At 36.8% G+C, this 11698-nt stretch overlaps 1 protein-coding gene across 1 annotated transcript; it reads left to right on the top strand.

The window, feature by feature from the left end:
- Positions 1-6317: 6317 nt before the first annotated feature.
- LOC129698549 (uncharacterized) lies at positions 6318-10848 on the top strand (the record flags this gene model as incomplete). Its single annotated transcript, XM_055637629.1, has 2 exons — positions 6318-6371; positions 10768-10848. Coding segments are annotated over 2 exons (135 nt in total), but the record flags the coding sequence as incomplete, so codon positions are not given.
- Between the last annotated feature and the right edge of the window lie 850 nt (positions 10849-11698).

Consider the following 11698-nt stretch of genomic DNA (forward strand, 5'->3'; position numbering starts at 1 on the left):
AAACGCAAAAAAAAGACAAACGCAAAAAAGACGACGAACGCAAAAAGAAAACGAACGCAAAAAGAAGACGAACGCAAAAAGATAACGAACGCAAAAAGACGACGAACGCAAAAAGACGACGAACGCAAAAAGACGACGAAAGAAAAAAACGAGGAAAAAAGACGACGAACGCAAAAAGACGACGAACGCAAAAAGACGACGAACGCAAAAAGACGACGAAGGCATAAAGACGACGAACGCAAAAAGACGACGAACGCACAAAGACGACGAACGCAAAAAGACGACGAACGCAAAAAGACGACGAACGCAAAAAGACGACGAACGCAAAAAGACGACGAACGCAAAAAGACGGCGGATGCAAAAAGACGACGAACGCAAAAAGACGACGAACGCAAAAAGACGACGAACACAAAAAGACGACGAACGCAAAAAGACGACGAATGAAAAAAGACGACGAAAAAAAAAAGACGACGAAAAAAAAAAGACGACGAAAGCAAAAAGACGAAGAAAACAAAAAGACGACGAAAGAAAAAAGACGAAGAACGCAAAAACGACGAAAAAAAAAGAAAGACGAACAAAGACGACAAACGCAAAAAAAGACGACAAACGCAAAAAGACGACGAACGCAAAAAGACGACGAACGCAAAAAGACGACGAACGCAAAAAACAAAAACGGAAGCAAAAAAGACAAAAAAAAAACAAAAAAAAAACGAAAACAAAAAGAAAAAAAACAAAAAAAAAAAACAAAAAAAAACGAAAAAAGAAAAAAAGACGACGAACAAAAAAAAAGAAAAAAAAAAGACAAAAAGAGAAACGCCAAAAAAAGACGACAATGCCGAAAAAAGACGAAAAACGCAAAAAGACGACGAACGCAAAAAGACGACAAACGCAAAAAGACGACGACGACGCAAAAAAAAAAAGACGACGAACGTAAAAAGACGAAAAAAGACGAAAAAAGCAAAAAGAAGAAGGCCACAAAAAGACGAACAACGAAAAAACGCAAAAGAAGAAAAAAGACGAACGCAAAAAAAGACGACGAACGCAAAAAAGAAGACGAAGAACGAAAAAAGACGAACGCAAAAAGACGACGAACGCAAAAAGACGACGAACGCAAAAGACGACGAAAAAAAAAAAGACGACGAAAAAAAAAAGACGACGAAAAAAAAAAGACGACAAATGCAAAAAGACGACGAACGCAAAAAGACGACAAAAGCCAAAAAACGACGAACAGGAAAAAGACGTAGAACGCAAAAAAAGACAAGGAACACAAAAAAAGGACAAATGCAGAAAGAAGACAATCGCAAAAAGACAAAAGCAAAAACGACGAAAACAAAAAAAAAAGACGAAACAAAAAAGACGACGCACGCAAAAAGACGACAACCGCAAAAACACGACGAACACAAAAAGACGACGAACACAAAAAGACGACGAACGCAAAAAGACGACGCAAAAAGACGACGAACGCAAAAAGACGACAAATGCAAAAAGACGACGAACGAAAAAAAAGACGACGAACGCAAAAAAGACGACGAACGCAAAAAGACGACGAACAAAAAACGACGAACGCAAAAAGACGACGAACGCAAAAAGACGACGAACGCAAAAAAACGACGCAAAAAGACCGAACGCAAAAAGACGACGAACGCAAAAAAAGACGACGAACGCAAAAAGACGACGAAAAAAAAAAAAGACGAACGAATAAAGCAAAAAGACAAACGCAAAAAGACGAAAAACGCAAAATAAGACGAACGAAAAAAAAAAAACGACGACAAAAAAAAGACGAAAAAACGAAAAAAAAGACGACGAAAAAAAAAGACGACGAACGCAAAAAGACGACGAACAAAAAAAGACGACGAATGCAAAAAAATGAACAAAACAAAAAGACGACGAATGAAAAAAGACGACGGACGCAAAAAGACAAACGCAAAAAGACGACGAAAGCCAAAAAATGACGAAACAAAAAAGATGACGAACGCAAAAAGACGACGAAAGCAAAAAGACGACGAACGCAAAAAGACGACGAACGACGAAGAACGCCAAAAAGACGAACGCAAAACGACGACGACAAAAAAGACGACAAACGAAAAAAGACGACGAAAAAAAAAAGACGACGAACGAAGAAAAAAAAGACGACGAACGCAAAAAGAAAAAAAAAAAAAAAAAACGAAAAAAGACGACGAAAACAAAAAAAAAGACGAACGACAAAAAAAAGACGACGAAACGCAAAAAGACGACGAACGCAAAAAAAAACGCAAAAACGCAAAAAAGACAAATGCAAAAAGACAAATGCAAAAAGACAACGAATGCAAAAAGACAAACGCAAAAAGAAGACGAACGCAAAAAGACGACGAACGCAAAAAGACGAACGAAAAAAAACAACAAAAGCAAAAAAAAGACGAAAACAAAAAAAGACGACGAACGCAAAAAAAAGACGACAAAAAAGAAAAAAAGACGACGAAACGAAAAAAAGACGACGAAAACGACAAAAAAGACGAAAACGCAAAAAGACGACGAAAAAAAAAAGACGAAAACGCAAAAAAAAGACGACGAAAAACGAAAAAAAAGACGACGAACGCAAAAAGACGACGAACGCAAAAAAAGACGACGACAAACGCAAAAAAAGACGAACGCAAAAAAAGACGACGAACGCAAAAACGAAAACGACGAAAACAAAAAGACGACACAAAAAAACGCAAAAAGACGACAAAAGCAAAAAGACGACGAACGCAAAAAGACGACGAACGCAAAAAAAGACGACGAAAAAAGAAAAAAAGACGACGAACGCAAAAGACGACGAAAAAAAAAAACGACGACGAACGCAAAAAAACGACGAACGCAAAAAGACGACGACGAAAAAAAAAAGACGACGAAAGCAAAAAGACAACGACCGCAAAAAGAAGACGAACGAAAAACGACGACGAACGCAAAAAGACGACGAACGCAAAAAGACGACGAAAAGAAAAAAGACGAAAAAAAAAAAAGACGAAAAAAAAAAGACGACGAACAAACAAAAAGACGAAAAAAAAACGACGAAAACAAAAAGACGACGAAACAAAAAGACGACGAAAGCAAAAAGACGACGGACACGAAAAAAGACGACGAACGCAAAAAGACGACGAACGCAAAAAGACGACGAACGTAAAAAGACGACGAACGCAAAATAAAGACGACGACGAAAACAACGCAAAAAAAAAACGAAACGCGCAAAACGACGACGAAAAACGAAAAACGACGACAAAAGAAAAAAACGACGACGAAAAAAAAAAGAAACGAAAAAAAAAAAAAAACGAAGACGAACGAAAAAAACGACGAAAACGACAACGAAAACGAAAAAAAAAGACGAAAAAAAAAACGACGACGAACAAAAAAGACGAAAAACGCAAAAGGTCGACGGACGCAATAGGACGCCGGACGCAAAAAGACGGCGAACGCAAAAAGACGGCGAACGCAAAAAGACGGCGAACGCAAAAAGATGAAAAACGCAAAAAGACGACGAAAAAGACGACGGACGCAAAAAGACAAAACGCAAAAAAGAGAACGAACGAAAAAAAAGACGACGAAAAAAAAAAACGACGACGAACGCAAAAAAAGACGACGAACGCAAAAAACGACGAACGCAAAAAGACGAAAAACGCAAAAAAAAGACGAACGAAAAAAGACGCCGAACAAAAAAAGACGACGAACGCAAAAAGACGACGAAAAAAAAAAAAAAACGACGAACAAAAAAAAGACGACGAAAAAGAAGAAGACGAACGCAAAAAAGACGACGAACGCATAAAGACGACGAACGACAAAAAGACGACAAACGCAAAAAGACGACGAGCGCAAAAAGACGACGAACGCAAAAAGACGACAAACAAAAAAAGACGAAAAACGCAAAAAGACGACGAACGCAAAAAGACGACGAACGCAAAAAGACGGCGAACGCAAAAAGACGACGAACGCAAAAAGACGACGAACGCAAAAAGACGACGAACGCAAAAAAGACGACAAAACGCGAAAAAAGACGACGAAAAAAAAACGACGACGAACGCAAAAAAGACGAAAAAAAAAAAAAACGACGACGAACGCAAAAAGACGACGAACGCAAAAAGACGCAACGAAAAAAAAAAAACGAACGAAAAAAAAAAAACAAAAACGAACAAAAAGAGCAAAAAGACGACGAACGCAAAAAGACGACAAACGCAAAAAAGAAGACGAACAAAATAAGACGAAAACGAAAAAAAGACGACAAACACAAAAAGACGACGAACGCAAAAAGACGACGAACGCAAAAAGACGACGAACGCAAAAAGACGACGAACGCAAAAAGACGACGAACGCAAAAAGACAAACGAACACAAAAAAGAAACGAAAAAAAAAGACGAAAACAAAAAAAAACGACGAAAACAAAAAAACAACGACAAAAAAAAAACGAACAAAAACAAAAAAACGACAAAAAGAAAAAAGACGACGAGAACAAAAAAGACGAAACAAGAAAAACGAAGACGAACGAAAAAAGAAAAAGAAACGCAAAAAGACGAACGAACGCAAAAAGACGACGACAAAAAAAAGACGACGAACGCAAAAAGACGACGAACGCAAAAAGACGACGAACGCAAAAAGACGACGAACGCAAAAAAGACGAAAAACGCAAAAAAACGACGAACGCAAAAAGACGAAGAACGCAAAAAGACGACAAACGCAATAAGACGACAAACACAAAAAGAAGACGAACACAAAAAAACAAAAAAAAAAAAAAAACGACAAAAGCAAAAAGAAAACGAAAGAAAAAAGACGACGAACGGAAAAAGACGACGAACGAAAAAAGACGGGGAACGAAAAAAGACGACAAACGCAAAAAGACGACAAAAAAAAAAAGACGATGAACGCAAAGAAAAACACCAAGCTCAAAAAGACGACGAACGCAAAAAAACGACGAACGAAAAAAAGAGACGAAAACGCAAAAAACGACGAACGCAAAAAAAAAAACGCAACGACGAAAACGAAAAAAAGACGACGAAACGCAAAAAGACGACGAAACGCAAAAAACGAAAAACGAACGCAAAAAGACGAAAACGCAAAAAAGACGAAAAACGCAAAAAACGAAAAACGAAAAACAAAAACGAAACGACGAAAAACGACGAACGCAAAAGACGAAAACGCAAAAAAGACGACGAAAAAAAAAAGACGACGAACAAAAAAACGACGACGAACGCAAAAAAAACGAAACGCAAAAAACGACGCAAAAACGAAAAAAACGACGACGCAAAACGCAAAAAGACGACGAACGCAAAAAAGACGAAAAAAAAACGACGACAAAACGCAAAAAGACGACGAAAAAAAAAAAGACGACGAACGCAAAAAGACGACGAAAAAAAAAGACGAAAAACGCAAAAAGACGACGAACGCAAAAAAACGACGAACACATAAAGACGACGAACGCATAAAAACGACGAACACAAAAAGACGACGAACAAAAAAAGACGACGAACGCAAAAAGGACGACGAACGAAAAAAAAAGGCGACCGCAAAAAGACGAAACGCAAACAAAACGACGAACGAAAAAGACGACGAACGCAAAAAGACGACGAACGCAAAAAAGACGACGAACGCAAAAAGACGACGAACGCAAAAAGACGACGAACGCAAAAAGACGACGACGACGAAAAAAAAAAGACGAACGCAAAAAGACGACGAACACAAAAAGACGACGAACGCAAAAAGACGACGAAACGCAAAAAGACGAACAACACAAAAAGAACGAAAAACAAAAAGACGACGAACGCAAAAAAAAGACGACGAACGAAAAAAAAAGAAGAAAACGAAAAAAGACAAACGAAAAAAAAAAGACAAACAAACGAAAAAAAACGAAAAAAAAAAAAAAAAAAAAAGAAAAAAAAAGCTAAAGACAAAAAAAAAACGAAAAAAAAGACGACGAAAAAAAAAAGACGACGAACGCAAAAAGACGACGAACAAAAAAACGAACGACGACGCAAAAAAAAAAGAAACGAACGAAAAAAAAGAGACGAAACGCAAAAAAAACGAAAAAAAACGACGAACGACGCAAAAAAACGACGAAAAAAAAAAAACGAAAAACGCAAAAAAACGACGAAAAAAAAAAAACGAACGACGAACGCAAAAACGACGAACGAACGCAAAAAGAGACGACGAAAAAAAACGACGAAAACGCAAAAAGACGACAAAACGCAAAAAGAAAAAAAAAAAAACGAAAAAAAACGACGAACAAAAAAAAAAAACCAACAAAAAAAAAAGACCAACACAAAAAAACGACCAACACAAAAAGACGATGAACACAAAAAAACGAAAAAAAAAAAAAAAAAAAAGAACGCAAAAAGACGAAAAACGCAAAAAGACGACGAAAAAAAAAAGACAACGAAAACAAAAAAAGAAGAAAAACGAAAAAAGACGAAAAAAAAAGACAAACGCAAAAAGACGAAGAACGAAAAAAGACAAACACGAAAAAAGGAGACGAACGCAAAAAGACGACGAACGCAAAAAGACGACGAACAAAAAAAAAGACGACGAAAAAAAAAAAGACGACGACGAACAAAAAACGACGACGAACGAAAAAAGACGAAGAACGACAAAAAAAAAAAAGAAACAAAAAATGTAAAAAGGCGACGAATGAAAAAAGACGACGAACGCAAAAAGACGACGAACGCAAAAAGACGACGCCAAAAAACGCAACCGCAAAAGGACGACGGGCGCAAAAAGACGACGAACGCAAAAAGAACGAACAAAAAAAAAACGACGACGACGCAAAACGAAAAAACGACGAAACGCAAAAAACGACGAACGCAAAACGACGACGACGAAAAAAACGAACGACGAACGCAAAAAAAAAGACGACAAAACGAAAAAAAACGAACAAAAAACGAAAAACAAAAAAGACGAAAACGAACGCAAAAAGACGACGAAAGAAAAAAGACGACGAACGCAAAAAGACGGAACGAAAAAAGACGAAGAACGCATAAAGGAAGACGAAAGCAAAAAGACGACGAATGAAAAAAGACGACGAACACAAAAAGACACTAAAACAGAAGACGGAAAAAAAAAAGACGACGAACGATAAGAAGACCACGAAAAGCAAAAAGACGACGAAAACAAAAAAGACGACGTAAGCAAAAGGACAACACAAGAAAAAAGACAAACTAAAAAAGATGCTGAACGCAAAACGACGACGAACGCAAAAAGACGATGAACGCAAAAAGACGACGAACGCAAAAAGACGACGAACGCAAAAAGACGACGAACGCAAAAAGACGACGAACGCAAAAAGACGACGAACGCAAAAAGACGACGAACGCAAAAAAGACGAACGCAAAAAACGACAACGCAAGACGACGAACGCAAAAAGACGACGAACGAAAAAGACGAAGACAAAAAACAAAAAAACAAAAAGACGAAAAACAAAAAAAAACGACGAACGCAAAAAGACGACGAAAAAAAAAAAAAACAAAAAAAAAAAAACGAAAAAAAACAAAAAAAGCAAAAAAAAAAAAAAAAAAAAAAAGACAAAAACGAAAAAAAAAGACAACGTAAAAAGACGACAAACGCAAAAAAAGCGAAAACGAAAAAAAAAGAAGAACGCAAAAAGACGATGAACGCAAAAAGACGACGAACGCAAAAAGACGACGAACGCAAAAAGACGAAAAACGCAAAAAGACGACGAACGCAAAAAAAAGACGACGACGCAAAAAAAACGACGACGAACGCAAAAAAAGACGACGAAACGCAAAAAGACGACGAAAAAAAAAGACGACGAACGCAAAAAGAAGACGAACGCAAAAAGACGACGAAGGAAAAAAGACGACGAACGCAAAAAGACGACGAAAAAAAAAAGAAAAAGCCAAAAAAAGAAAACGCAAAAAGACGAAAAACGCAAAAAAACAAACGAAAAAAAAAAAACGAAAGAACGAAAAAAGACGACGAAAGAAAAAAGACAACGAACGCAAAAGGACAAAAGCAAAATGACGATGAACGCAAAAAGACGACGACCGCAAAAAGACGACAAACGCAAAAAGACGACAAACGCAAAAAGACGACGAACGCAAACGAGACGAAAAAAAAAAACGACGAAAACGCGACGACGCAAAAAAAAGACGAAAACGCAAAAAGACGACGAAAAAAAAAACGACGAAAAAAAAAACGACGAAACGAAAAAAGACGAAACGAAAAAAAAGACGACGAACGCAAAAAGACGACGAACGCAAAAAGACGACGAACGCAAAAAGACAAAAAAACAAAAAAAACGACGAAAAAAAAAAAAAGACGAAACACAAAAGAAAAAAAAAAGAAAAATGCAAAAAGACGACGAACGCAAAAACACGACGAACGAAAAAAGACGGCGAACAAAAAAAGACGCAGAATGCAAAAAGACGACAAACGCAAAAAGACGACGAACGCAAAAAGACGACGAACGCAAAAAGACGAAGAAAAAAAAGACGACAAACGAAGAAAACACTACGCACAAAGAAAGCGAAAGACAAAAACAAGTCGAACACAAAAAAGACGACGAACGAAAAAAGAAAACAAACGCAAAAAGACGACGAACGCAAAAAGAAGAAGAACGCAAAAAAAAAGACGAAAAACGCAAAAAGACGAAAAACGCAAAAAGAAACCGAACGCAAGAAGACGACGAACGCAAGAAGACAAACACAAAAAGACGACGAACACAAAAAGACGACGACGTAAAAAGACGACAAACGAAAAAAGACGACAAAAACGCAAAAAGACGGCGAACGCAAAAAGACGACGAACGCAAAAATACGAAGGACGTAAAAAAACGAACGCAAAAAGACGAAAAAGACAAAAAGACGACGAACGAAAAAAAACGACGGTGAACGCAAAAAGACGACGAACGCAAAAAGACGACAAACGCAAAAAGACGACGAACGCAAAAAGACGACGAACGCAAAAGAAAACGCAAAAAGACGACGAACGCAAAAAGACGACAAGTGCAAAAAGACGACGAACGCAAAAAGACGACGAAAAAAAAACGACGACGAACGCAAAAAAAGACGAAAACACAAAAAAGACAACGCAAAAAGACGAAACGCAAAAAAGACGACGAACGCAAAAAGACGAAAAACGCAAAAAGAAGACAAACGCAAAAAGACGAAAAACAAACGAACAAAAAGACGACAAACGCAAAAAGACAGCGAACGCAAAAAGACGACCAACGAAAAAAAGACGATGAACGCAAAACGACGAACGCAAAAAGACAAATGCAAAAAGACGACGAACGCAAAAAGACGGCGACCGCAAAAAGACGACAAACGCCAAAAGGCGACCGACGCAAAAAACGACGAACGCAAAAAGACGACGACGAAAAAAAAAAGAACGCAAACAAACGACGACGACGCAAAAAGACGACGACGCAAAAAAAGAACGAAAACGCAAAAAGACGAAAAAAAAAAGACGAAAAACGCAAAAACGACGACGAAAAAAAACGACGACGAAAAAAAAAAACGACGAACGCAAAAAAAGACGACGAAAAAAAAAAAGACGAAAAACGCAAAAAAAAGACAAACGAAAAAAAAAGACGACGAAACGAAAAAAAAAACGACAAACGCAAAAACGACGAAAAAAAAAACGACGAACGAAAAAAAAAGACGACGAAAAAAAAAAAGACGAAAAACGCAAAAAAAGAAAACAAAAAAAAAAACGAAAAAAAAAAAGAAAAAAAAAGAAAAAAGACGACAAAAAAAAAAAGATGAAAAACAAAAAAAGACGACGAACGCAAAAAGACGGCGAACGCAAAAAGACGATGAACGCAACAAGACGATGAACGCAAAACGACGACGAACGCAAAACGACGACGAACGCAAAAAGACGACGAACGCAAAAAGAAGACGAAAGCCAAAAAGACGACGGATGAAAAAAAACGACCAAAGCAAAAAAACAAACGCAAAAAGAAAAACGACAAAACGACGAGGAACGCAAAAAGAACGACGAACGAAAAAAGCCGTCGGACGCAAAAAGACGACGAATGCAAAAAGACGACGAACGCAAAAAGACGACGAACACAAAAAAACGACCAACACAAAAAGACGACGAACACAAAAAGCAGACAAAACCAAAAAAGACGAAAAAAAAAAAAAGACGACGAAAAAAAAAAACGACGAAAAACGCAAAAAACGAAAAAACAAAAAAACGAAGACGCAAAAAAAACGAACGAACGCAAAAAGACGACGAAAAAAAAACGAAAAACGCAAAAAAAAAAGACGACGAACGACGAAAAAAACGACGAAAAAAAAAAAAAACGCAAACGAACGACAAAAAAACGAAAAAACGCAAAAAAAAAACGCAAAAAAAAAAACGACGAAAAAAAAGACGAAAAACGCAAAAAGACGACGAACGCAAAAAGACGAACGCAAAAAGACGACGCACACAAAAAGACAAACGAAAAAAGAAGAAGAACAAAAAAGGAAGACCAACAAAAAAAGAAAAACGCAAAAAAAAAAAGAACACAAAAAAACGAAAAACGAAAAAAAAAAAAGACGACGACGAACGCAAAAAAACGAAACGACAAAAAACGACGAACGCAAAAACGACGAAAAAAAAAAAACGACGAAAAAAAAAAGACGACGAACGCAAAAAGACAACGAGCGCAAAAAGACGACGGACAAACAAAAAAAGACGGAAACAAAAAAAAAGACGACGAACAAAAAAGACGACGGGAAAAAAACAAACGCACAAAAAAAGACGAAGAACACAAAAAAAAAACCAACGCAAAAAAACAAAACAAACAAAAAGACGACGAAAACAAAAAAAAGACGAAAACAAAAAAAAGACAAACGCAAAAAGATGATGAACGCAAAAAGACGACAAATGCAAAAAGACGACGAACGCAAAAAAGACGAACGCAAAAAGATGACGAACACAAAAAGACGACGAACACAAAAAGACGACCAACACAAAAAAACGAACAAAACAAAAAGAAAACCAACGCAAAAAGAAGACCAACACAAAAAGAGGACCAATGCAAAAAGACAAAGAAAGCAAAAAGACAAAAAAACAAAAAAAAAAAAAAAAAGAAAAAAAAAGAATAAAAAGGACGGACGAAAAAAGAAGACAAACACAAAAAGAAGCCGAACAGAAAAAGACAAGCAACAAAAAAAAACGACGAAAGAAAAGACGACAAACGAAAAAAAAAAACGCAAAAAAAAGACAAAAACAAAAAGACGAAAAACGCAAAAAGACGACAACAAAAAAAAAAAGACGAAAAATACAAAAAGACGACGAACGCAAAAAGACGACGAACGCAAAAAAGATGACAAACACAAAAAGACGACGAACGAAAAACAAACGCAAACGCAAAAACGAAAACGCAAAAAAGACGACGACGACGAAAAAAACGACGAAAAAAAACGACGAACGAACGCAAAAAGACGACGAAACAAAAAACGACGAAAAAAAAAAACGAAAAAAAAAACGACGAACGAAAACGACGACGAAAAAAAAAACGACGAAAAACGAAAACGAAAAGAAAAAACGACGAAAAAAAAAAGACGACGAACGCAAAAAGACGACGAACGCAAAAACGACGAACGCAAAAAAACGAACAAAAAAAACGAAAAAAAACGAAAAAGACGACGAAAAAAAAAAAGACGACGAAAAAAAAACGACGAAAAAAAAAAACGACGACGAAAAAACGCGAAAAAAAACAAAAAAACGAAAAAAAACGAAAAAA

The sequence above is a fragment of the Leucoraja erinacea genome, chromosome 7 (genome assembly GCF_028641065.1).
Source record: "Leucoraja erinacea ecotype New England chromosome 7, Leri_hhj_1, whole genome shotgun sequence".
Lineage (NCBI taxonomy): Eukaryota > Metazoa > Chordata > Chondrichthyes > Rajiformes > Rajidae > Leucoraja > Leucoraja erinaceus.